This window comes from Balaenoptera ricei, chromosome 7, assembly GCF_028023285.1.
Source record: "Balaenoptera ricei isolate mBalRic1 chromosome 7, mBalRic1.hap2, whole genome shotgun sequence".
NCBI lineage: Eukaryota > Metazoa > Chordata > Mammalia > Artiodactyla > Balaenopteridae > Balaenoptera > Balaenoptera ricei.
In genome coordinates, this window is record NC_082645.1 from 100,043,064 (window position 1) to 100,070,894 (window position 27,831).

The window sequence follows — 27,831 nt, forward strand, 5'->3', positions numbered from 1 at the left end:
TGATGTTTCATTGCCTCCTATTCACACTTGACAGTGCATGGGTTCTTGGTTCTATAATCGGAAAATCAAATGTAGCCTAGTGACTCTTGAAATTTGAAAACAAATAAAAGGTATTGGTTCCCCTTTCTCCATTCACACAAACTAGAGCCCCCCTTTAAAAAAAAAGATCCCTACTGGTCGGAAAACACAGACTTTGAGTCATTTTGGTATTTAATAAGTAATAGAGCTTATTCTAAAATGGCATGTAAATATTGAAAGTCTGTGACTAGAGCAGTCACTTAAATGTTTTAAGCTACTCAGCTGTGTGCTTTTTACAAAAGACAAACCTCTGAAAACATGTATATTTCCAGACTTTAAAAAAAGTATTTTTATCATATTTACATATTTTTGGAGATTAAATTATATGATTTTTAAATCATATAACTAATTATATAATTCTTATATATTTGATTATATATATTTCACAAAGTTTTCTGCTGTCTCAAAATTGTCTTAATGGGTGAAATAGGAGTAAACTGCACATTTTTCTTCTGTCTTATTCCACAAATGATTGTCTACAAGGGCTTCATCTTACCAGCCATGGGGCAGAATCCAAACTTCTGATCAGCATCATAGTTCCGTGTGGTTCCACACCATTTCATGTTGTCCCTCCTGCCCTCGGACGTACAGTCGGTGTAGTTTCGGTTGTTGTACAGGAAGGGAAAGTGGCACAAGGCACCATTGGAATTTCCACCTCGAGTTTGAACTAAAACTGCCCAGAACAACATGCAAATAGGAAGAAAAAGATTACAACTGAGCTTTCCAATGTACAGCGGGGAATTATTACAGAAAGGTTCTGACAGAGCCCAGTTTCTGCAACTAATTCACAGAGAGTCTGTCTCAGAATAAAAGATGTCTGATAAGATAGTTCTAAGCCTCCTTAGTGTAGGAGGCTTAGAACTCTATTATTCACCTTCACCTTTCAAACAGATTTAAATCCAATTTTCACTCTCATTTTCCCAGACAAAAAAAGAAAAGAAAAAAGATTAAATGGTCACTTTGACCATTGACATAGTTTTAACCAAAAGAAAAGCAAAAGCACTCAGGCCTGCCTCCTGTATATTCTTCAGCCCTGTGGGAGTGTCTACTGATTTTACCATACAAGTATCTTTAATCACATAACAATCCCAGTGTGTCAAAAATAAATGCACTGGAGGGCTTTTCCCTTGGTGTCATTTCTCAAGATTACTGGGAAACTTGGAAGGATCTTTAGCTGCGAAGTTAGTTCCATGTCTCTTGGGTCCAGACTGCACAAAAGTGATACTTCTCAAGTGTAGCCTCAAAATAAACGGCTAGCTTGCTGGCCAATAAAAATAGGGCATGAGAAATGGGGTTTTCTCATTGTTTTGTTTTTCCCTTTGGATACTCACCAGTATGGTCTGTACAGAAAGAATATTTCTGGTCTTGCTCATAATTGGAAGTTGTGCTGCACCACAGATGTCCATCCTGTCGCCCTTCCGTGGTGCAGGAGTAGAAAGTCCTGCCGTTGTAGGTGAATGGTAGGACGCAAGGCTCCCCATTTGAATTGCCACCATAAGTCTGGGTTATAGCTACAAGCATAACCAAAAGGGTTTCAGTAAATACAGCAGCATTTATCTCCCACCAGTAGCTCCTCATTTATACTTAACTGAGACTGAGCATGTGTCCTCAAAGAAAAAAAAACAAAACTGAGTATGACCAGCTGTAAGTATTAACCAGATCATAATATTGTCAAAATGCCTTATTCATGAAGTCACGTTTTTTGTGGGTAGAGCAACACCTGAGTTCTTCTTCTGACATCCTTTGTTACCACCTCTGCTACCATGCCTCAGTTTCCCACTTGCAAAGCTATATTACTACAGGTTTAATTAAAGATGCTGCTCAAGGGATACTGGAGGTGTATATACAACTCTGTTGGTGCTATAAGAATTAATACATGAGGCTGTACTAGGGGAAAAGCCGTGTGCCAATTATTATTGCTATAATTACTACCACTTTTAGAGCGCAGAAGAGATGCATTAGGTTGTTGAAAGAAGTTTACATCACAGAGTTTCAGAACTTTGAGATTTAGAGTACCAAATAGGGATGGATTAGCTATTCAGAAAGTAACCTCTTGTAACAACGTTTTAGACAAACAGAGACAGTACATAGCAGTTTAGTACTCACTACAGGAAAGAAAATACATAGATTAAAAAGACTGGAAGAAAATATATCAAATGCCAACCCTGGTTGTTATCACAGGGCGGTAAGATTACAAGCTTTTCTTGTTTGTTTTATTGTTTTACATTTTTTGGCAAATGAATGTATTGCCTTTCAAAATCTAAATAATAAAAACGTTATCAGTACTCTCTTTTAAAAAGATGACACAGACCTGTCTCTTGGCAGCTGACTCCATTGCCCAGGCAAGTGCAAAGCATTTGCTTATTTCCTTGTGTCTTCAGCCACTGCATGCCCACGGAGTAAACCACACCGCTGTCTGTGACACAGTGCCCGTATGGAGCCGGCTGGGGGTGAGGCTGTGGCTGGTAAATGGCCGTTCGGACTTCTGTGAAGGAGCCAGATCCTAAGGGCACAAGAAAGCAAAGGCACAGAGCTGGTTTAGAGAAAACTACTTTCTGGAGTAGTTTTCTCGGATCTTCAAGGTCCCATACAGATGACTCTGCAATCTGTGTTGTTACTGAGCTGGGACTGGAAAGAAATGCCCGTCCCTTTCTGCATTAGCTTTTGCACTCAGCCTAGGAAAAAATCCACAAGAGTTTACCCAGGGGTTTCCATCTTCTAGCTTATCTGGAGCTACCGAGAGTATATTTCTAAATCACAAACTTTATTCTGCCACTCAACAGAGCAGATACCTTCAACAACTCCTTACTCACTCCAGAGAGCTCAAAGTTCACGCCTTCACAATCCTACACACCTAATCTGCTTTCAGCTCGCTTCTGACCACTTCCGTCCTTGCTCTATCTCTGGCCTCGCTGAGCTGCTCGTCATTCCCTTCTGTACCCTGTGCTGTCCTCATGCTTTTCCCTTGGCCTGGAATGGTCTGTCTCACCCTTCCTCTCTTAGCATCTCCCATTTGCCCACTGTATCTGGGCATCTCTCTTCCTGATACTGTTTTGAGAAGCCCCTGCCCCTCTGCAGCAGACCTATTGCCATCGGTGTAACCCTGAGCTCCTCAGAGGATGCCCCGGGCAGCCATATTGGAGTCTCTATTCGCTGCCCCTCCTTCCGCGGTTTGTTTCTCCCCAGGATTAGCTGGGAATTCTGTTGTGGTGTTTTCTAAAACCAATCAGTTCTCTTAATACTGCTTTCCTTTCAGAGTAAGACAACAGAATATGTTGATCTTTTCTTTAAACTTATAGAAATTTGTTCTCCCGAGGGCAAGGCCCAAGGAAGAGTGGAATCAGAACCGAAGCTAGAATGACTGATGGACTGAATTCAGCCTCTCTGTAAGCTAAACACTAGAACCCAAATACTTCATAGACTACAGTCCCAAAGTCACACATGTGGGGGGAACATGGCATCTGTATTCATACACCCCACCTGGCAGAGTCACGGTGCAAAGGAGCATTAAGATCCTGTAGAAGGTTCCATTTGGTTTAACCCGATGTTGCTCAAACATTTTTGAACAATGGAGCCATTTCAGTATAATATTAGTAATATTAATAAAAACAGATAACAATTATTGAATGCTTACCGCATCTAACCCCAACTACCCTTTGAATTTAAACTACTTCAGTAGACTGAGATTTGTAATTGTTTCTTTTTTTGGTTAGCAGCAATCTTACTGAAAATAATCAAATAACTCAAAGATATTATCAGATCTAATCTTGTTCACCTTCATAAGTGCTCACAGCAAGATGAAAACTCATCAAAAGGAAAAAAGTCCAAACAAGTAATTAATAGTTTTAGCTCAATGACCAATTGATAAAAGACTAAACAACAATGCTAGCACACTGTGTAGTGAAAACTTGATCAAAACAGAGCAAGAATAATAAAGAAGTACACACTCTTGATTGCCCTATTTCTTTCTTTAGATTCTTACAAAATGAGCTACAATGCAAAGATCTTGTTCTTGTACTAGAAATAATTAAAACTTCTTTTATTTTAAAAAATGCTTAGATATTGTGTCATTCCTTCCCATCTCTACACCTCCTCTGGTTTTCTCAAATTGTGAATGCTAATACATGGAAAAAATGATTGTGCATTATTTTATGGAATGCAACAAAGTTTGCTGGAGCATGGAAACCACACATCAAGGATTGTGTCTGCTACAAAAAAAAGCAGAATGTCAGGACAAGGAGATATATTCCATTCTGAAAAAGAACAAATGTACTTTTCCCCTTTTCCTAGCAGAAGAATCAAGTGATCATGTAACTCATCAAAAATCTCACATTTCCATTAAAATGCACTTCAGATATTCAAAATACACATAAATGTGTACGTATATGTGTGTATCCATATGTGTATACATCTATAGATCTATATATATTTATCTATCTATACCTTTATGTATAAATCATGTAGGTTAGCATTTTCTTAGACATCAGTTTTACTTCTTGGGGCTAAAACTGATTTTTTCCCCCTAAGATCCATTTTCATTTCATTTGTATTTGTTTAAAACTTGACATTAAACAAACTTTTAACAACTAACAGTCTGCAAATGAACTCAGCTTACTAGCAAAAACACTGCAAATCATCCTTCAATGGCGTGTCAAGGGAAAAGATGGATTTGCAGAAATGCTTTATGCAAGGCGCCCCCGTTTGGGTCCCACTGGCCCTGAGCCTCACCGGCAGACGTGGTCTGCAGGGTCGTGTGCCTCTCACACTTCCACTCGCCACGGCCGTTGCCGGTGCAGATGCACTGGAGCAGGTTCCCCCGATTGTCCTTCTTGCGCCAGGTATCCCCAATTCTATAGGATGCCCTAGTGTCCTGATCGTTGCATCTGTCTGTGTCAGAAAGGAAGCAATGAAACATGTAAATCAGGTCGAGCTTGGCAAGTGCTCAGTGCAAACCTAAAATAAGAATAGAGTTGTTTATAATAACGACCTGCTGTATAGCACAGGGAACTCTATTCAATATTCTGTAAAAACCTATATGGGGAAAGGATCTGAAAAAGAGTGGATATATGTATATGTATGTTACTTTGCTGAATACCTGAAAGTAACACAACATTGTATAAGTCAACTGTACTCCAATAAAAATTTTAAAAGAAAAGAGTTGTTTCCAGCTTGGTGAGTTGTTTTGGATGACACGTTTGTATTCAGCTGTGGTGCCACGGGAGCTAACTTCTGAAAGGTGGGACTGCATCTGAAACAGTGTGAAGGGAGCTGTATGATTTAGTCTAGTTCCACTTCTCTGTCTGCCAAAACAATTTTTTCATTCGTTAAATCTTCATTCATTCATTCAACTCATTAAATTTGGTCAAAATCCAATCTTTCACTCATTACATTGTTTTCACATTGTTCATTTGACCAAATTTATCCTCTGGCTTTCTAGTCTCCCCTCTCTTTCCTTCTCAGGCTCCTCGGGCTTTCTCGTAGTCATTATTGTATACAGCCTGCCTTTCCATAGGGGACTTTCTTTAGATAACTAGGAACAATAGGGAGGCAAGTAGGTCTCAAAGGGTCTCCCCCAACTGCCCCAAAGGAGCAAGTAAAAGATAGCAGCATCTCTTTCTTCATTTGTTATGTACAACAATTCAGGGGACTACCAACTTCTTTGACTAAAATATTCTCTCCCCTGGTCCCACCCCACCTCCACAAACACACATCTATTTAACATCACTAACAAAAAGGCCTCTTTTGAATTGCTCGGTGTTAACTCTCTGATGGAAAAGTGGGATTATTAATATAAAATGATAATTTGTAACTAAATTACTATTCGCCTATGTGTTCAATTATCTGGCAAATAGATTGTTTCAATTATAATCCAGCTTTGCCCATATGCTACAATGTGAGTAGAGAGGATTTGATTTGTTTGTGAATCAGAAAATCATTGCACTGGGTTAGAGAAAAAATAATTAGTTAATGTAAGTTCACACAAATACACACCCACATTGATCTCCCACCACAGCAGAAGTCTGAATAAAGATATCATTGCTGGTTACACTTTTCCCCAAATCCCCAGCTAAAAGTGTTGTCTTCCCCTGAACTTCCACTGCACTATTTCAGTATTTGTCTTGATGTCCTTAATATTGTGCTTTGTAGAATGTGAATATGTATAAGCCTTTCTCATCACCCTGACCTACTTACTAAGTGCTCTTTGAAAGCTGGCTTAATGTCCAATTCATTTTTGCATCCCTATACCATCTTGTATAAAGTAGGGGCTTATACAATTTCATGGAATAAATGACTTTTCTTTGAGAAACTTTTCCCAACTTGCTATTAGAAGAGTTTTAAATAATAGATAAGAGTTTAAGTCAAACATCTAATTTGTCTTAAGCTAAAACATTTCCTCCAAGGTCTTGGAAGTCTGAGAATCATAATAAAATTTTAAATGCAAAAGATTTAATGAACTGGAAGGTTCTGGGAACGATTTGGTTAGAATTGTTATCACTTTTCAGGAGAGACTATTTTTTGCTTGCAAAGAATTCAAATTTGGATGATGAACATGTTAAGATGGTTAAGTGCTTTAAGCTAGATAAATAAAATATGTTCAAAATTATTTAGATGTGATTTTAAATTTATTTATAACATCGATAGCTAATGGCTCTTTTGCTTCAGCAAACTCTATAATCACTATTGGTTTGAAATTTCAAAAAAGGAGCCTTGAACCCGTAAGGCAACAAGTAAGGCCCCAGGGCAATCTTAGACAGCAGCAGAGATAGCAGAGGGTAGCTTCTTCACAGCACTAGTAAACCTAAAGAGACACCGTCCTTAACCCCAGAATAAACACATAATTTTAACCTATGGGGTAAGTACTTCTTATTTTCATCAATTTTGTCAATGAATATGCCTTATTTAAATTTCAAACATAGAAGGAAACCACAAACTTTAGAGCTTTAGCTCCTTTCTATGTCAAGAGCACCCACATGCCCAAAGATGCATTTGCATGTTATTTTAACGATTTCTTTGCTACTTAGAAAATATCTCAGTGATACTTTAGATGAAACATTTGCAACTAATCTTCAGGTCCACAACACATTTGGCATTTAAATGCATATTAAGGTTTTTTCTCAGTAGCTGAAAACCTAAGACCTTATTGAACTAAGTTTTTTTTTTTTTTTTAATTTAGTCTTCTTTGAAGAAGTAAAATAAGTTGCTTATGGAACTTTTCTTGACATCCAAACGTTACCACGTTGGTGGAATGGATGTGTTCTAAGTGACATCACATGACAATTCTCTCTAGGAATCCAGAAAACAATGCCTGGCCTCATCTTTAACATAAAGATCTAAAACATACTTCTGGAGGTACAGGTGATGCGTCCACTGCCTTCTCCCAGACAAGTACAATCCACCATCATCCAGCCTTGATAAGGCTTTTCCCAGGTCTCCCCGACAACGTAGGAAGTCCCAGCAGCGTGATCAAAACATTTCTCAGCTGTAGGGAAATTTGAAAGAAAAACAGAAAAAAAGGGGTTATTTTGAATTGTGCAGTTTCCCTGTAATTTAAAGTGTACTGTGTAAGCAAAAATCCAGCCACATTTTTTTAAGTGGTACTCTGTTCAAAAAGAAAGGCACGCCCTGTAACTAAGCACATAGTGTAACCAAAGCGAAAGAAAGCTCGAGCCAAGTTGGCAGGCAGAAATTCTGTTCTCCTAATAAGTACATGGACTGTATATTTTCCGCTAGTACCATTATTCACACCAGTATTTTGAGTGAAAAGGATCTATGTATGTATCCAGAGGGAGAGTAAATATGCAAAATTCTAATCTTAATTATGAAAGACCAATTATTAATGCCTAAATAAAATGACAAGAAAGCTATTTAAAATTTGGATTGCTGTAAAAACAGAGACAATGCAAAGAAAAATAAAAGCCTCTGAATTAGAGAACAATCAGAATAAAATTTATAGTCAAAAACTTTTAGATTTGTATCAATAGAGTTCAGCTGAGGATTGACACCAAAAGAAACTCAGCAATTTTTATTTTGACAAAAAATGACCAAGGGGATGACAGAGCACACACCATATCGTGTTTTTGTCCAGTGCGTTCCAATAAAGAAATATGTCAAAGGGGTCATTTTTTTTTCTTTTAAATAACTGTCATCTTGACCAAGGAGAAATCTGAAATCAGATCTTAGAGAAAACAAATGACTTCTTCCTAAATCTTTCAACTCTACCTTGTGTTTTTGAAACAAAATTAAGACTTCTATACATGGTTGGTAATTTTTGATCTGATTCCTTTAAGAAGACTAGGGATTCTATAACATTTCATTATTTGAAATAGAATTCTCAGTTTGTTATCTTTTTTATTGGAATTCATATATCTTGTCCAAGTAGATTTTGGCTCAACCTAGTATTTTAACTGTGCATCCCCACCCCTCATTCATCCCCAGGAGTCACACACCTATGGGTTTGCAGGTCCATTCTCCTTTCCCGTTACCCAGACACACACACTCCAACATGTAACCACCAGTCTCATGTGGTCTCCTCCAGGTGTCACCAATCTTGTAGGACTGACCCCCTTCATGGCAGCGGTCTGTTCAAGATAAAAAGCAAATGTTAGACAGAGTGGTACAGAAAATATTTTTAAGACCAAGAAGTCTCATGTTCCAACCAGGATAGGCACTTAGGTTAGCCAAAGTAAGAGAACAGCTTTCCCATCAGAGATAGGGGAAAAGTTAACAGGTCTGGTCACTTTGGGTCATTCAATTAAATGTCTTGTTTAAGCACAATGGGAAACCAGAGAGAAAATTTGAATGGCAAAGAAAGGAGACATAAATCCTGGTTCCCCAGAGAGATCACAGGAAATTGGGTTCTAAAGCAGAAAAGAAAGGTTGCCAGGCATGGCCCCTACACATACACAGCGGGTTGAGCCTGAGACTAATTCAATGAAAAAAGCCACATCGGGCCTAGCATTCCAGCTTTCAGGATGTGGAGAGTCTGTATTTCACTCTAGAAATGTCATTTTGATGGAAAGAAATAGATGTATATATAGCAAGTGTGGAAATCTGGGTACTTTTCTAGGCTGTTAAACACAAGGGCACATGCAAAGGTTAAACTGTCCACTAGACTGTAAACACTATGGGACACTGACTCTTAAGATTTACCAATACACTTGGATAAAGCCTAACATTAAATATGGGAAAGGCCGATTGGGCTTATTCACAAGAGACTGATTTGTCTTTTGGACAGAGCCATCAAGTAACTTATACAACGATGGATTAAAAAAACTAAATGCTATGTTAATAGAATCTATTGGTAACCCAATGAATCATACTGGAAAGTTTGACTTAGCTAAACTAGAATTGCTGAGAGTCAGTCCAGATCCCAGAGTACCCTGGAAATACTATCATGCTAATCATTCCATATTATTTCTGGGAATAGAGAGATCTGCTTCCCGGGCATAAACTATTGGTTATAAAGAAACCAGACAGTTTCTGTGAGATCCAAGAGGTCTGGGCATTGCAAACAAGAAGAGCAGACCACACAATGGTTAATTCACTCTTCGTGACCATCTTCCCAATCACTGCAGATCACCACATGGTCAGTCCGGCTTGAAGATGCCCAGATAACGTAAAATGGGCAACTCTTCTAAGAATGGAATGGAACCCAAGAAATCCACGTGGTTATGTTATGTACGTACACGTGTATACACACACACACACACACACACACACACACTCATAAATGCACACAGACTAAACACTGACTCCACCTATGCTCAGAGCCATCTTCCAGAAGCACAGGAACCCATCGGGTGGCCACAGAAGAGTGCCTGGTGGCCTGGGGTAATCCCCAAATTAGGACTATCCAGTCATGGATAACAGAAAGTGACAGTGATGGTAATGGAAAAATTCATATCGTGCTATTTTAGCATCACTTGACAGAAGGCCATTCTTACTTGCAATGGTGCAGCTTATTCTCCCTCGCCCAGCCCCAATGCAGGTGCAGTCCCAGATCATGGAGTCTTTAGGGCGCTCATAAGTGTCACCCACCCGGTAAGTGGTCCCAGTGTACTTGTCAAAGCAAGTCTCTTCAGCTGAGGGGAGAAGGAAAGTCCACGTGAGCCTCACATATGTAACAGCTTTTCTCTTTCACTACTCCCATCCAAAGGAAAACTCACTTTTTCATTCTATGAGTAGCAAGGGGCAAATGGAAATTTTTTTAAAAAATTGACGTGGGAGATCTCGATTTTACCCTAGGCTCTAATAAAGCCTCAGTTTTCAATCTTTGACAAGTTCTCTAATTTTCTGGAAATGAATAGCCATTGGAAAGGATTCTCAGGCCCTTAGGAAAAAGCCGTAACGTACGACCTTAGGACCGGCTAGATTGCGAAGGAAGGGCTTTGGATTCACCTCTCTGGCTCAGGAAGTCAAACCAAGGTCCACATAAAAATAAACAATCTGAAGAGCCCCCTCCTCCCGCCCCTCCCCAGGCACTGTCATTTATTAATCCTACTATTTCCATTTTAGCCTCATCAGTGCTTCTCTGTAGGAGTTGCCATAATTGACAAGAAATATATCAAGGGTCATAAAGGAAGGAGAACTTTGAAGTGGTTAGTGATTTTATGTTGAACTGCAGGGGACAAATCGCTTTACAGTGTACTGCCCAAAGTGTTTTCTGTGCCATAATTTTACAGTTTAAGATTTGAAATTACTTTCTAATAAATTAAAATTTTATAATCTTTTTTTTTTTTGGAGGAAGCAGGAACACACAACATTTTTCATTTTTTTTTTTTTTTCATCAAAGGCTCTGGGAAAGTAAAACCCCAAAAGAAGACTCTGGAACTACTTTGGGATACATTTGTTCTTTTGTTTTAAAGGTAAAAAGAACATGTGAAAAGCAAATATAAGCAGTTATTAAACATTTTTCAAGAGGAAATGACAAATAATTCTATTGAGGAAATGGTGAGTGTAATTGTATTACTAATGCTCACTTTAATTAACAGGCACTTCTTCTCCATCTATGAGAAGATATTAAGTACAAGGCAGGCTCCCCCCCACTTACGTTCAGGCTTGCTCTCGCAGTTAAAGCCCCGGCTCCCTCCATAACAGGTACAGACCAAGGCACTGCCCAGGTAGGTGCGCTCCCATTGTTGGTTTATCTGATAGTGTTTCCCATTGTCATAACAACCAGCTATAAAGAATTAAAGGAAAAAGTCACTAAATTTGCATCCTTCCTTTTTCCAAATGATGGAATTTTCTTGCACAACTAAACTGATGAGCCTAAGCAACAAATGCAGGGAAAAAAGTTAACCATCAGAGCATCAGGAGAATTAAAAGCGACTAGATATCTAAAGAGTTAACTGCAAACTTGCACACATAGATATTCGGTTATTCCTTTTGTTTTTCTTTTGACTTAGTTAAATGTTATACAATGATGTCATTTCCATCTGGCCAGGGGTCTGCATCAAAGGCGTGGAAACATGCTGAAAAGCAGATAACTGGGAACTGCATTTTAAAACGTGCAAGGAATTTCAGTGCTCTTTGGGGGTACTAAGTCAAGAAGGGCAACGTTCAGCAGTTTCCTTTAGCCAAGGAAAAGGGAGGGTGTGTCTGAAAAACTGGAAGAGGATTTCTGATCTCTCTTCTTGGAGAAGCATCCTGAGGGCCTCTAAAGCAATCTGAACCAGTAACATCTCATTCAAAGGAGGAACAGCACAGATATTTAGCTACCGTCTCCTCACCCCCACTTTGAAAACGTTTAACCCCACAGTAATCCCAAATGGAAAGTTTAAAGGCATACATCATTTTCTCTTTAAAGGCAAGTTTTGATGAATTCATAGGAGTTAGACCTGAGTTGCTAAGAGCCCTGCGGTACCTCGCGGAGCCCCTGTCCTCCAAGGCATTACCTTATCCTAGGCCCTCAGAACCAGCCTGCTCAAAGCTTGGTTCCCCAGCCGGTTTCTCTCATTAAGGAGTGCACACTCTGCACACGCGCGCGCGCGCAAAACTTCAGCCGCAACTTCGGTTGGCTTTACGGGTCCCATCCCTGCAACAGCCCGTTTCAGCCCGCGGTCAGTACTCACGCTTGCTTTGGCTGACAGCCAACGGGGACTGGGGCTGAACGAGCTGCTGAGCCTGCCTCTTGCTCTTCGAGGCTCCAGTGGAGGGCACCGCTGTCCCCAGGGACAGGACGGTCAGCAGCAGCAGCCGGGTCCCCGGACCCCCGAGCATCTTCAGACGGTGAGGCAACTTGCCACCGAGTTTGGTTCCCTCCGCAACCTGCGGGCGGAGTCCCTTTCAGTGCCGCCAAGAAGGTAAGGGCTGGAGGATGGGGAAAGGGAAGGGTAGAGGTACACAGGGGAAGGAGAGGACGAAAGAAGTTGTGGCTGCAGCTCCCCCTCTCCCCCGCTCGCGCCTAGGGCTCTCTCTCCCCCCCTGCAAAGCGCAGCCGGCGCGGGCGGCCGAGCCCCGAGGGCCGGGGTTTATATGGGACTGTCCCTTCCCGCCCCCCGCGAGGCCCTGGGCGCTGGGGAGGAGGGGCCGGCTGGACTCCCCCCACCCTCCTCTCGCCGCCGCCGCCGCCGACCGCGCGCGGATTGGCCCGGGCTCCGGGTGACGTCAGGGGGGCTGTGGGTTCTCCTCGAACAAAAGAGATGCTGATCGCCCGCCAGGATTGGGCAAGAGAACTTTTTTCTGTTTCCTTTGCGGTCATCAAACTTTTGGGGAGCAAAAGGGGGGGGGGATTGGGAAGCGGCTGGAAGGGGGTTGACTGGGAGGAAAGGGAGGGGCCGGAGTCGTGTGTAGCAAAGGGGTCGCAAGTCCATCCCCCCACAACCCCGCTTCCTTTTTCTATTTTATTGGGGTTGGCGGCGGGGAGGGGGGGGGTGGTTGAGGACATTGCGTCTCCTGTGGAAAAAAAATCTCTCCTCACTGGAGTGTAGTTCGAGGGGGAGGGTAAAACCATAAAGTAGGCACCACCTTGCAGCTGTAGGAATGTAGACTTTGCCGTCCCAGGGCGCGGCTGTCTTTCCTTCTGTTTCCTTTCTTTGGTTTACTGGGCACTGACTGGAGACTCACTTTCTTTGCCTTCACAGCTTCCTGTTCAAGACTTCTCCCCTTCTAAACGCTGTGCCTGCCCGGTTCTGAGGACCTTTTTAGCTGGGGGGCAGGAGGGAGAAACGATCCTTTTAATGAGCTTTTACTTAGTACCAGGAGTTCTGCGGGGCGCTTGACGGATCCGGGGGAAATTCAGAGAACGAGGTTTCTTTTGAAAGGACAGAGCAGCAATTTGCTTTTTTCCAAATATGCAAGAAAGTCTTCTTTTCCCGGGGATGGGATGCCTGTTACTACTGAAAGCTGAAAAGTTGGACCGACCTCGGAGAAAGATCGTGGTGTCCTTGCCCATGTTCACCGCGCCTGTTACACAAAGCAGAGATCCTTGAGTCCTTAAAAGCTGAGAAAAGACCATTTCCAGTCTTTCCTTCCTACAGTCCCTTCCTTGATTTTATTTGGCATTTTCGTTTGGTGGACATCGGTCTCATCACAGAATTCCCCTCCCCCAGCCCCGCTGCCAGACTTTTTTTTTTTTCCAAATGTTACTTACTCCAAGAATATGGAAAGTTCCCATTTAAGATTTCCCTTTCTTTCCCTCTAAAGGCACAGGGTAGAAAGGGAATCTGGGAAGTCTCTAGCATTTAGCAACTCATCACATCAGTCCTTTTTACAGACAAACACAAGTCCCACGTGCTTTTTCAAGATCTTCAAAAGGAGTCCTCAACTTTCTTCAGTAACTCCTGAGCGATCTAAACTCAAAGCTTTGCCTCCTAGTTAGGTTCCTAGTGCAGACCTCCCATTTGCTTTGAGAATCTGTGAAAGCTGCTAGCCAAATATGTTTGTTTCTGCGATTACTTTTCTCCAAAAGTTCTGCCTTCAGCCACTGCCATGGAGTAATTTGAACTCTGGTCTATAAAATGCCGAACACATCCAAGACACAAAACTAACATTTGCTTTTATTAACACAGGGAATTAAAGGGGGGGAAAAACACACACAGCAAATATCAGTTTCCTACAAGTAGTGTAAAATAACTTCTTGAGGCATCTTTGTGACCAATTTTGCAAGTTGAAAGAGTGCCACAGATTTCCCCAAATTTAGAGTCCCGTCTGGGTTGGAGGTTTTTTTCTGTTGTTTTTTTCCCCCCTGATTTCTCATCATCACTTGACAAAGCAGTTTTCTTTTTCAAATATAAAAGGGCCCCTTGTAAAATTCTTAGTAAATTTCTGGGAAGCTGGGTGTTCCTTCCAGAGGGACCGGTACCTGGAAATCAGGATGTAAGCAAGATAAACCTGAAGCTAACGCTTTCTTAAAATACGTAGATTCTGTGGAAAGGAAATAAGTGGTTAGAAATGTATTTTGTCAACCAAAACCATGATAGTTTGATATATTTACTGTACTCAAAATACATTAGAATAATATACACAAGAGAGCTTGGAGGAAAAAAGCCCAAGTGACTTACATTTCAGAAGAAACTGATATTACAATCCATTGAAATATGATTTGCTTAAGGATATGGTATATTTCTAATGTCTCATAAGCAAAAATATAACAATATACTGACTGAATTTTATAGAAATGCTTGAGAGTTCACCCTTTTACTTGAAAGTGGCTCTTCTTTTTTCTTAAACTTTGGAGACAGAAACATTTTCTTAGATAGCGAGGCTTGTCACAGTATTGTTTCATTATCAAAGTCCCTTGTAATTGTGTAAGTCTTTATCTCTAACTGGAGAGATAATTAAATCTCTCCACTCTGACCCTGTTCAAACTAGGCATGCCTCGTGTCCAAGATTCCCTTGCACTCCCTTAAGAAATCTGAAGACTATCTTGACAGGATGGGTTCTTCAGCAAATGGTATACTCCTGTTTGCAGAATATATCATTGGATTTCTTTTTCTCATCTCAATTTGGAGAAGGAAATGTGACAAAAGATACAGAAAGTAGATTCCGTAGGTGCCTGGGGCTGGGGCTGGGCATGGGAATTAGCTGTCAATGGGCACAGGGAATCTTACTGGGGTGATGAAAATACACGTGCTAAAACTAGATCGTCACGGTGGCTGCTCAGCTTGGTAAAGTTACTGAAAATCACCGAGTTGTGCACTTAAAATGGGTGAATTTTATGGTATGTAAATTACACTCCAAAAAAGTTTTCAAAACATTGATGGAAGCGTAGGGTTTCTTTATTCTTTTTTTACTTGTACCATCTTCTGATTTTGTTTCAGTGACATGCACTCAAGTGGCTGCAGCATATGCAGGGTGCCCTCATTTCTTCATTTTTCTAAGAGGAAGTTTGCCTTTAAAACAGTAGTGGATTCTTTCTTCTACACCAGTAACTGCTTGCAAAACCTACTGTTTGTGTGACGCCACGCATGTGGTAGAGACAGAACAAATCTTCATTTATGACTGTGCCTTGTTTCTTCTTGGACTTGCCATCGAGATAGAATTTTCTCAGAACTTAGGTAAACTTAAACGTTCAGTAACAAAAAGGAGCACATATATTTGTGAGTTTGGGGGTGTTATTTGGATGTTTTGTTATTGGAGAAGGTTAATGAGGCGCATGTGCAATTATGGAAATCTGAAGTGAATTGACTTCATTTGTTGAAATTATGGTTAAGCACAAAACACATTTATCAGAGCCAGTCATTTAGATTGAAATCAAAACAACTTAAGGGATAAGTTTTAAAAGCCAGTTTTGTTTCTAAGAATGGCTTTTCTTTAAGAGGAGTACACACATGAGAGACAATACCTGTCCTAGTCAAATCCCTTGCCTATTGAAAAAAAAAATCTTATTCCTGATACAAAGTAACTTCTTGACCCCAAGGGTTACATTTAAATGAAGGTGGGCTGTTTTTCCTGAAAACCTTTGGCTTTTATCCTGTTCTTAATCTCTTTCAGTTCTGTTAGAGGGGAGGCCATTGATTAGGTGACCTTTGGAACTTTCTGCCTTAAGAGCCTGCAGTATCTTTTTACTATTTCATGGTCTTCTGTGTGTAGGTTGAATGGAGATAAATTACAGTAGTTTTGTTTCTTATCTTGATTTTATTTGGGGGGCATGAAATCCTTCCTATCTTCCCTTGAAAACAGCCGAGCTTGCAAAACTGCTACTCATTAAGCACAGGTGCGAGAAGGAAAAATAAACTGCCCCATGGACAGCCCTCATGGGTGGAATGTCTGAACAGTTGTCTAGAATTGACAGGGCCTTGCAACCAGGGGGAAAAAATACTTGATAAGGGCTTTAAATTATGCCTTGAAAGCTAGCCAGTTTTCACTTAATCAGCATTTCGTTTATAGTTTAAGTTACTTTATTATTTAATCAGCACTTTTAAAAGCCTTAATCGGTGTCCTTTGTTTTTTAACAGAAGTGCTCTTTTTTCTCATTAGAGTGATGTAACTCCCAAAAGGCTTTGCAAAGGAATCTTATTCATCCAGTAAAGTGGAACAAACTACTGGGTAGCTGGCCGCTCACCCAGAACTGTATTATAGAACATTTCAGCTTTCCAAGATAGGTAGTCGTTTCTTAGAAATTTTTTATTTCTGTGTGCTGTTTCTCCTTTTTCCAATCTGGCTTTATTTTATGTAGGTGGATTTAAAAGTTTATTCTGAAAGGCTGAAAAAAATTTTTTTAAAACGTAAAAGATTTTTGGGATTTAAATTATTTTCTATCTTTTTACATTCACATACTTTAAGCATCTTATATGCAGCTAACTTTGAAGGTTGCATCAGGTGCTTAAAAACAACCATAAACATTATCTCTTAAATAAACTTTTATACCAACAATAGACTACTGTGGTATAGATGACCAATAGACACTCTTTCTGTTGATTAATTAGTTATTAAAAACTAAGGACATATTCAACTGAATTATAGCAATAAAAGCATAATTACAACTATCCCTAAATTTATGCCAAACCATTTTCTTGATAAATTTGATATAGTCTCTCATTAGCTGTGAAAATTTTACTGAGATGGAATGGATATTTCAAATCATTACGATGTTAAACATGAAAAATTAAGGCATGCATAAGCACTTGAACAAGGTCATAAAGGTTTCAGTACCTGCGGAGAAATACATCTAAACAGCTAGATTTTATTAAGCACTTTCTCTGAGCCAGACCCAGTACCAAGTACTTTATATTCAGTTTTTCATTCAACCATCAACCACCCTGTGAGGTAAGTACTATTATCCTCTCACTCTTACAGATGAGGCTACAAGGCTTAGAAAAATAGCTAGAATGAAGCTTTCTGAATCACCAGCCTTGTAGAAATTGTAGTATCACTTAATGATCTCCCTGTGGAATAAAAATATGAGCGAAGCAATTGGCTAAAGGATTTTGTGAATGACTTTTTCAACATGAGACTAATGTATTTAGAAGATGTCACATAGAACTCTGCTAACTGACATGTTACCAGTTTTCCCCAGTTGTATCCAGGGCCATTCTTTTGCGAAACAATGTCCTTCAAACAACCTGTTTTGTTTTGGTACTTTGATTGCTACCTCTGACCCTCTACTAGACCACAAGCTTGATGGGGCAGAGTCTCTGTCTTGACACTTTTGAATGAAAGGAAAGAAGGACAGATGATAAACACTCAAATTTACAGTTAATGATTATTTATCCAGCCAGTCATACCACTAAGCGCTCTGCATATGTTATTTTAGTTTATCCTCAAAGCAACTGCCAGAAATAAATATCCATAGCCCCATTTTACTCTCTGAGACTCAGAAAGCTTAAAGATGGTCCTTAAGCTTTTTCAACGAAAGAGGGACAAAGCTGGAACTTAAAGTCTAGACACAAAATTCATGTTCTTTACCAAGACATTCAAGGCTTCCCCCAAAGATTTTGCCCCATTTAAGTTATAAGAAATCTGAACAAATTCTCTGGCGGTTACTATTTTCTTCCCCCAGATCATGCTGTGTCCTTCACGGCCTTGCTCTGCATCCGGGGCTGACCCCTGGACTGTTTGGCAGACTCTTCTCCCTGCTGCAGGGGAAGAGGACAAAGCGGTCAGGGTGTTTCTTCTGAAGCCTGGTTTTAGGGCCACAGTTCTGGTGGCAGCTGCCTCTGTGTGAAACGTGCATGCTCAGTGGGAGCCATATTGCCCCCAAGAGGAGGAAAATTGGTTGTTGGTGGGAGCAGGGGAGTGGGGAGTAAAAAAAAAAAAAAGCCTACCAACCCTACCTGATAAAATCTTATTCCTTAGTTGTTAATTTATCTCATCAGGTAGAATTTAAATTAGATTTAGTTTTTCTTGGGGGTGGGAATAATAACTAAAAAGAAATGGGGGGGAATACTGTTCTGGACCAACAGCTCTTGCCAGGCTGTTCTCTGAAGCTCCAGTTCTGAAAAACTCCAGAACCGAGTTTTTCAACATAGGTACACAATATATCAAATTCAAAAGTATTTTCCTTTACTCATGAAAATCTTTGTCCTTTAATTGTCTTCTGTTTAAAATTTGGTTTTTAATTAGAGACTAATGAGAATTGTTTAAAGTTACAACTTAGAGAACTGATTTGAAAATTTTGGTAAATTGTGATTCTGTTTGTTCCCAAATTATAGTAGACAATTTAAAAAATTTTAAAACATAGATATATTGTTTTCTTCCAATTTTTTAAAGCAGCTTCATTGAGGTATAGTTGACATACAATAAACTGCACAAAGAAAGTATGCAATTTGATACATGTTGACATATATATATATATATACACATATATATATATATATGTATATATATATATATATACACTCAAGAAATGATCACCACTATTAAGAAAGTGAACAATTGCCTCCCAAAGTTTCTTTGCACCCTTTGGCAATCCCTCCCTCCTGATTTGCCTATCCCCAGGCAACCACTCATCTGTTTTCTGTCACTATGGATTAGTTTGCATTTTCTACAGCTTTATATAATTGGAACCACACAGTATATACTCATTTGTACTGACTTTCACTCAGAATAATTATTTTAAGATTCACCTACACTGTTGCTAGTATCAATAGTTCATTCTTTTTATTACTGAGTAGTATTCCATTGGCTATACCACAATACGTTTATCCATTCATCTGCTGAATGAGTAGTTTCCAGTTTTTGGTGACTAGAAACAAAGCTACAATAAAAATTGTGTACAAGTCTTTGTATGGACATATACTTTCTTTTCTCTTGGGTAAATGTCTAGGAATGGAATAGTTGGATCATAAAATAGTAGGTATATTTTTTAACATTTTTAAGAAAATGCAGAATGGTTTTCCTAAAAAGTTGTACAATTTTACTTCCCCACCAGCAATGTATGAGGAGTCCAGTTACTTAACATCCTGTCAACACTTAGTTTGATCAGTGTTTTTAATTTTAGCCATACTGCTAGGTGTATAGTGACTTCTCTTTGTGGTTTTCAGTTGCCTTTACTTAGTGACTAGTGATGTTAAACATCTTTTCATGTGCATTTTGCTGTTTGTGTATCTCCTTTTGTGAAGTGGCTGTTAAGTCTTTTCCTTGTTTTTTAGTTGGCTGTTTGTTTTATATAGAGTTTTTTGAAAATGCTATATATTCTATTGATAGATACAAGTTGTTTATCAGATACTTGCTTTGAAAATATTTCTCCCAGTGTGTAGCTTGTCTTTTTTCCCCAATGGTGTCTTTTTTTGAAGTACAAAGTTTTCTATTTTGATTAAGTACAGTTTATCAAATTTTTCTTACCTCATTTGCTTTGTGTCTCTCAAAGATCACCGTCCCTTGTTGCCTGATATCCAGTGTCTTGAAGACCATGGTTTTATATACTTTTTCCAGAGGTTTCTCCCCCTCTCTCTCTCTCTTTCTCTCTCTCTCTCCCCCTCTCTTTGGTTGTTTCAAGTGAGATAGTAAGTTTGCTCCCTATTACTCTGTCTTAGCTGGAAGCAAGAATCCCTTTCAGTTTTCAGAGGTTTTAAATATACTAACCAACAATTCGAAAAAATCCTATCCTCTGACTCCTTACTTCAAATACAACTTGGAATTTCTGTATACATTTTAGACAGCCGGTTTTATGTCTCTTATTTTGTGCCCAATAAAAGTATTACTTTTGACAGTTTTGTGTTACATAACTTTTTGACTGTTGTTGTAATATTTCCTTTTAGCTTATTATATCCTTTTCTACCTGTCTGCTCTTTGAGAACACATTTTACTTCTCTTGGAACATGATGTCAAAGAATGAAGCTGGAGGAAAGTTTAAGCTTGAATCCTCAAGGGAAAAAAGACACCACAGGAAACAAATACTAGAACCACAGCTTCTCCAGGTGTTGAACTAAATGGTTATTAAGTTAATTGGTAGGTAATTATGGGAGCTATTATCATTTTACATAAGTAGTACCTAACTAAGGTGATATAAATTGTGTTCTGTGTGAAGTTGTTACTGATGATGAGGGCTATCCCCACGTGCAAGTGAGAAAACCAACAGAAAGATGATGGTTATTAGTGACGATAGTAAGGATTATAGGTCTCTGATTATTTTGACCCAATCTGATATTTTCTCCTCCTCATTTTGATTACACTTATATTCTTTTCCACAGCGACTGGCATATTATTATAGCCCACTGAAAGAAATTTACACTGATTCTTTTCTCCCCAATAGCACTATATACTCTTTGATAGTAAGCACCGAATTTAGCCCTAGAATGAAGACTTTTTTTTCTATCCTTTGAAGTTCTTTAAGGAGTATGGTGGAGGCTGCTGGTTGTCCACCAAGATCCATGCTTTTCTTCCACAGTTAGTCCCAGTGTGCATAACTAGACCACATTTTACAGGCCCCCTTGCTGTTAGGCATCTCAGTGGAAACAGTTCTCACCAGTGGAATGTGAGAAGTGATGTCTCCCTACTCTGGGTCTGGGACTTAATTCATTCAGCATGCCTGCTCCAGATTTTTTTATTCCTTCCCACCAGCTGAAATGCAGACATGGAAAGCACCCAGCTTTTACCAAAAAAATGATAAAAATGTCTTAGAAAAAGCCCGGGTCCTGAATCATCATGAAGAACAGAGCTTCTCCACTGACCTAGACCTTTGACCCTGGGACTGTTGCATGAGAAAGAAATACACTCCTGGACTTCCCTGGTGGCGCAGTGGTTAAGAATCTGCCTGTCAATGCAGGGGACACGGGTTCGAGCCCTGGTCTGGGAAGATCCCACATGCCATGGAGCAACTAAGCCCGTGTGCCACAACTACTGAGCCTGTGTGCCACAACTACTGAAGCCCGTGAGCCTAGAGCCCGTGCTCCGCAACAAGAGAAGCCACCACAATGAGAAGCCTGTGCACTGCAAGGAAGAGTAGCCCCTGCTTGCGACAACTAGAGAAAGCCCGCGCACAGCAACGAGAAAGCCCGCACAGAGCAATGAAGACCCAATGCAGCCAAAAATGAATAAATTAATTAATTTAAAAAAAGAAAGAAATGAACTCCTTTATTCTTTAAGCCCCTGAGCTATTGATCATCTTTGTGACAGCAAGCCTATCTGTCACATTAACCAATATACAGGACCTGTCACTGTCTTCCTTAGATGCCCAGTTGTTGAACTACTCTCTTCCTGGTGACTGCATGGGTTTTGTTTATCGGTTTTGCCCTGCTATTTGTAAGTCTGCTTCCAATTTTATTTCTTTTCCTGGCCCTCCATATACACACACAGAATTCAGCTTCTATGCTAAACTCTCCTGATATTTACCATTTATTTAGAAATAATAAATTCAGGCTATCTATCAGATATTTTGAGCATCTGTTAAGAGCTCTGTTATGGGTGGAATTGTGTCCCCCCGACCAAATTCATATGTTGAAGTCCTAACCCCAGGTTCCTCAGAATGTGCCCTTATTTGAAGATAGAACCTCTACAGAGGCAACCAAGTTAAAACAAGATCATTAGGGTGGGCCGTAATCCAATATGACTGGGGTCTTTGTAAAAAGGGGAAAATTAAGACAGACATGCACAGGAGAATGCCATGTGGAAATAAAGGCAGTGATCAGGGTGATTTTTGTACAATCCAAGGAATGCCAACGATTGCCATCAACCTTCCAGAAGCTAGAGGAGGGGCATGGAACAGATCCTGCCCTCACAGCCATCAGAAGGAACCAACCCTGCTGACACCTTTATCTCAGACTTCTATCCTCCAGAACTGTGAGATGATGCATATCTGTTGTTTAAGCCACTCAGTTAGTTGTGCTTTGCTACTGCAGCCCTAGCACACTAATGCATGCAGCTAGAGTATTAATGCTAAGAAGAGTGTAGCAATGAATTCAGATTAATATATGGAGCCCTAGAGCCATAACATAACATGACCAAAGGCAAACTCCTAGTCAGCTGAAGGGCTGAGATGGTTGACTCTTCGGTCCATGCTCTTTCCTGCAGACGTTTCTGCGCCAAACATTGCATGTAGGAAACAAAGACAGGTAAGACAGAGGTCTCACTCTTAAAGAATGTAAAATTTAGTAGCAAATTGGCAAAGATGGAACGATTTGATTTACATACTATTGGCAAGTGTGTTCATTGCAAAAAGGTATACATGTGCACGGATTTTAGAAATGTAAATTGATGCATTGTTTTCAAAGGGCGTTTTGGTAACACTCAAAATGCACATTACTAAAACAAGGAAAACAAAGCACATGCATTTCCTCTACACTCTCCTGAAACCACACTAATATGATAGTTCAGAGATAACAACAGTAAAAACCCACAAGAATAAAGAGAATAAGAAAGAAGACAGAAGATCAGAAATATCAACAAAACTTTGGAAGAAGGAAAGCAGACAGAGAAGTAATAACTGAGGTCACAGAAGACGCCAATAAGAAGCAAGTTGATTCACATTCTAGAAACCTTAAAAAGCACAACAAACAGACAACCAACCAAACAAAAAAAGCACAACAGTGGGAGGTACCAGGTACCTCTGACGGTGGGAAAGAAAAGTGGGGCTGAGAAGTGTTTGAAAGTCTCTATATAAGAAGGAACCAGACACCATCTTTAATCCCTCCCCTGTTCTACCCAGCCAAGGACTGGTCCACCCTTCCCTCACTTTGTCCAGGTAGGAGCCAGGAATTTTACTGTCTGGATAGATGGAACCAGGCAAATCCTAAATATATTGTAGGAAGGTGTAGAGGTGAAGCACAGCTGAAAACAGGAGGACTGAGTGAAAGTCTACATGTTTAATCTCCATGTGGCAGATGGGAGAATTTCCTTCTGGATTTAGTCTCTTTGGAGAGAATGATCTGTAGTGTAATGAAATAGCTGGATCCCAAACCCAAGCACCTACACTGATGCCACTCAGTCAATAAGCTTCACCAGGTGCACAGAATTTCCAATCAGACCTTGAGATCGGTGCCTCAACTCCAGATATGAATGGACAGCCCACAATCATCGAGCAGTTGAGGAAAGCCTCTGTCTTGAAGAAAGATCAAAATGGACTTATAGAAAACAAAACAGAAAGATTTGAATAAGAGACAATACAAAGAATAGAAGAAAATGAAAAACTAAAGCAAATTAAATCTGGCAAATCAGAAACTATATAGAGAAAAGAAGATACCACAAGGATAAAACAAGAGTAGTCATCTATATGTGTGTGGGTATTCAGAGAGCAAGAAGTAACTCTCAGAAATAAAAAAAAAAAGAAGATTACAGGAAGAAATTCTGAATATTGATATTATTAAAAATTATGGTAGAGGGGCTTCCCTGGTGGAGCAGTTGTTACGAATCCGCCTGCCAATGCAGGGGACACAGGTTTGATCCCTGGTCTGGGAAGATCCCACATGCCGTGGAGCAGCTAAGCCCATGCATCGCAACTACTGAGCCCACATGCCACAACTACTGAAGTGTGTGAGCCGAGAGCTCCATTTCTAGATCAGAAATCAGAAAGGAGGACTAGCAGTTATTTCCAGAATGTGCTAATGATCTAATGTCCATCTATTAAAAATGTACAAAGTTATACCTCAGATATATTACATTAAATAAAATTAAATGGACACTAGAAACAAAATGTGCATGCTTTCAATGCATCAATTCTAAATTCCTCTATTTTTTAAGATAACCCTAACCCAGAGTTCAGCAAACCTAGGACCCAAATCTAGCCTACATTTTGTTTTGGTGTAGGCTGTGAGAAAGAACTGTTTTTAGATTTTTTTTTTTTTAATTGTTGAAAAAAGTCAAAAGTATAATATTTTATGATAAGAGAAAATTATATGAAATTCAACTTTCAGTGTTCATAAATGAAATTATTTTGTAATACCTCCATACCCATATTTTTACATATTGTCTATGCCTGCTTCCACTTTCGGCAGAGTTATGTGGTGACAGAGACAATATGGATCACAAAACTGAAAATATTTACTGTTTGTTCCTTTGGGGAAAGGTTTGCTGAACGCCTGGTATAGGGGTTTCAATTTCCATTGAAATTGTAGTCTGCTTGTTTCAGCTGTTTGGTTTTATCTTTCCTGAACTAAAGTATAAGCCTCCTAATGGCAGGGATCATCCTTACATTTCTTTTGTATTCACCTTCCAAGCATGGAACGCTGCATGGAGCACGTGATAGATGCTCAAACAATACCTGTTGGGAGGTTAGATGATGAAGTACCCACAAGCCAGAGGTGACAATTCCTGGGGTAAGTCAGTTCTCACGGCCACATAGAAGGGTTTGTTCAACCAGGGATTTTAGACACTCAATCTGTTTTGATTTTTGAAGCTGTATTCTTTTTTGCCATTCTCCCAAATGACTTGTCCATTTTCATGATTCGTTTTTATGCTTTCTATTGGTTCAATATTGGACTTTTGCCTAAGCAGCAAACTTCAAAGAAAGCTCTCCTGTCAGAATTGCTGATATGAAAGAAGACCTTAAGGGTCAAATGACCGCTTAGTGCATTAAACAATATGAGAGAAAATGTGGACCCTATTTCACGTTCACGACCAAAATGAGGATGCAGTGGAAAGTGAGATGGGAGAGCTTACTGCACTGTTCAAAAATCAAGTTACAAGCTGTCATTACCATTACAACAAAAAAGAACTCTTAGAAGGACAATTATTATACATAATTTATAGATTCTTGCTTTAACTATTTTCATTTTTAGCTACACAGGAATATGATTAAGAATGTGTAGTACTACAGTCTAGTCAACTTTCCTTGTTATTCTAAGAAAAATATGATTTTGTATTGAAAATTAACCCAACATTTTGTAACATCTCAGTGTATAATTACTGTCAAATGCTAAATATGTATAATCTGGTATAGGAAGCACTGATACAAATTAGGTTATTTATTACTTTTATTCTTGATTTGCCTTATAATTGCAGGAAAAGTATTTATTTTTATAACTTAATCATCCTCTTTTATAAAAACTGGATAAAATTCTATCTGCCTATGTCATTAGCATATTGCAAAGATGCATAAGTGGTCTACAGAGTGGCATTTATGACTTTTGGTTTCATGATATTTATCAATTAGCATTTTTATGTAATTACACTCTGGTTATATATTTGTGTGACCCTGATATCTCTTTGTGCCTCAGTTTTCTTATTTGTAAAACAGAAATGTTGAATTAGATTATTCCTTGGGTGAAAACTTTTATGATTATAAAATAGCTCTTACCAATTTACACTTTTTAAATGTCACTTAAAAATATCTGAATATAAAATAATAATGACAAAATTACACCTGCTAAGTATTCATGCACGTATTTTGCGTATGTCAGAATATTAGAATATACATTTTGGCATGGAATACTATATATCCTCAACTTGCTTTTGTTTCTAAGTAAAAGAAAAGACGAAGAGCTAAAGTCTTACATCTTGCAAGGATAAAAATACTGTTTCTCCTCTCTGTTTAAGTAATCCAAGGATCTTTGTTACTCTACTTCATGATGTCCCACATTTGGAATCCCTGGAGGTGGGAAGTACAGCTCATAAAGTAGCCATCTCTCCCCTGCCTGAGTTCTAAACAAATGACTGATGGGGGCAAAGATGAAGGAAGTGATTCAGTATGAGAGTCAGGTAAGTCTGCTAACTGTGCCCAGAACTAGGGAGTCTCATTTGCCTGTTGTAGGTCCCGTTGGACTGGAGTGACCCACACAGGGCATGTGACAGCCCCAGCAAGGTCAACTGCATGGAAGAGCAGAGAAGCAATAAAGATTTCAATGGCCAGGCTCCATGCCTAGGGGAGCAAAAAGGAACGCAGGCTTGTCTGGTTCTTCTTACCAAATTTACAAATTCAGTAAGTCACTTCATTTCTCCAGAGGAGAGACAGAATGAGAAAAATGTCAGAGAGTTACCAGGACTGTGCTTGTGGAAACTCATTAGGTACAGAGTAAAGATGTCCCCTTTCTTAATCTACAGTCATAATCATTACTAGTTATATTCTCTAGAAACAAACCTTTGTGAAATTTTTTAAATCTTAGAAAATGCCAAGATATGGCATGTAAAATAATTTGATACAACTTTTCAAGCAGATTTGTCTAGAATGAAACCACTCTTGGTTATACATTTGCAGATGTTCTTTGCAAAGAAATGTATGCATGTGTTTAACATTTATCTTTGATATTAACTGTGTTAGTATTACTATTGCTTACTTTGACATTTGAGCTTTAACATTTCTATTTGGAGGAATTAAAAAAACATGACCTCAAAGGAGCTTTAATTCATTGTCATAATATGAGTTCATGTGAGTGTTTTAGAAGACACTTCAGAAATGGATTTGAATGAATTTCAGTAATGAAATGCCTTCTGAGACAAAGTTTAGCACCATGCCACTTGGAACTTAAAATCTTACTTGTGGAAATTGCTTCAGTGGAAATATATACTGATGTACAGTGTAGAATGCTGTTTGATTCAATGAGTATGTTAGCAGAATTTTCACGGTGACCAGATGAACCTATAATTAAATAATAACTAGTAAGATAAGAACAGAATAACTACAATCTTAAGTACAGTTTGACTTTTATGGCAATAAACGGAAATTATAGGGAGGTAGATTTTATTTCAACACAAAGACGAACTTTCTAATAGTAAAAGCTATCTAAGACTGAAATGGGCTGCAGTAATCAAACAAAGGCTGTACAGTCACTTGATTATGGTACTTGTAGGAGACTCATTCATGGTTGTATTGTACTGGGTTTTATTGAACTTGATTTCCAAGTTCTCTTTCAGTTATATTCTATAAGAGCTAAGCCCTTTCAAAGTTTCTTTTTCTTTTATGTTAGTTAATAAAGTACACTAAAACTACTCAGCATATCTCTGCTTATAATAATAGAAAAGAATCAGAAACATTTAAAATAAGGAAGAAGGGGACCATGTGAAATAATTTCTTTACAAATTAAGGTGTTGAGAACCATATCTATTTTCTAAAGATATTTTAAAAGGATCCTTGTGTGTATGAAGGGTCTTATTCTATTAGTGTTCCTTTGCTTGTTCTGAAAATATTACTCCTGAAGCAATATTGTAAGTGATCTTGGTAAAATTACTTGGCTCATTCTAAAATTTATAAGAGGAAACTCAGTAAAAAAAAAAAAAAAAAAAAGCTGCCCATAGAATGGACAGAATTGATTTGGAAGCATGGTCCTAAGAATTTGAGGATTTAGAAGCATGGATTCTAGTGAATTGGCTATAATTTATAAATTAATCACAGCTTTTCTTTATCTGGATGGATGAAGCAACATTGAGTTACACAATGGTCAGGATGCGTGACTAAGTTCTTTATTCCGTCGTAGAGTTGGGCTTCACTAGAAACATACTTCC

General features: G+C 39.1%; 1 protein-coding gene and 1 long non-coding RNA gene across 9 annotated transcripts in view; one reads left to right on the forward strand and one right to left on the reverse strand.

Annotated features, from left to right (window-relative positions):
- Positions 1-12,545, reverse strand: part of FN1 (fibronectin 1) — a 69,378-nt gene extending 56,833 nt beyond the window's left edge. For 4 of the 8 annotated variants that reach the window (XM_059928640.1, XM_059928636.1, XM_059928639.1 and 1 more), the window contains exons 1-9: positions 12,150-12,544; positions 11,129-11,257; positions 10,023-10,160; positions 8,526-8,657; positions 7,421-7,558; positions 4,807-4,965; positions 2,390-2,581; positions 1,410-1,589; positions 575-751 (exon numbers count right to left, since the gene is read on the reverse strand). In XM_059928640.1, coding sequence (XP_059784623.1) covers positions 575-751; positions 1,410-1,589; positions 2,390-2,581; positions 4,807-4,965; positions 7,421-7,558; positions 8,526-8,657; positions 10,023-10,160; positions 11,129-11,257; positions 12,150-12,297 — 1,393 coding nt within the window. In that variant the 5' untranslated portion in view covers positions 12,298-12,544. Of the gene's footprint in view, positions 1-574; positions 752-1,409; positions 1,590-2,389; positions 2,582-4,806; positions 4,966-7,420; positions 7,559-8,525; positions 8,658-10,022; positions 10,161-11,128; positions 11,258-12,149 lie in introns of all 8 variants that reach the window. The other 4 variants (XM_059928637.1, XM_059928633.1, XM_059928641.1 and 1 more) reach the window with 2 other exon arrangements.
- Positions 12,256-26,497, forward strand: LOC132369199 (uncharacterized). The gene is made up of 4 exons (XR_009504293.1): positions 12,256-12,380; positions 20,220-20,409; positions 24,612-24,710; positions 26,144-26,497. It is a non-coding gene; the product is annotated as an uncharacterized LOC132369199 (long non-coding RNA).
- Positions 26,498-27,831: the final 1,334 nt, after the last annotated feature.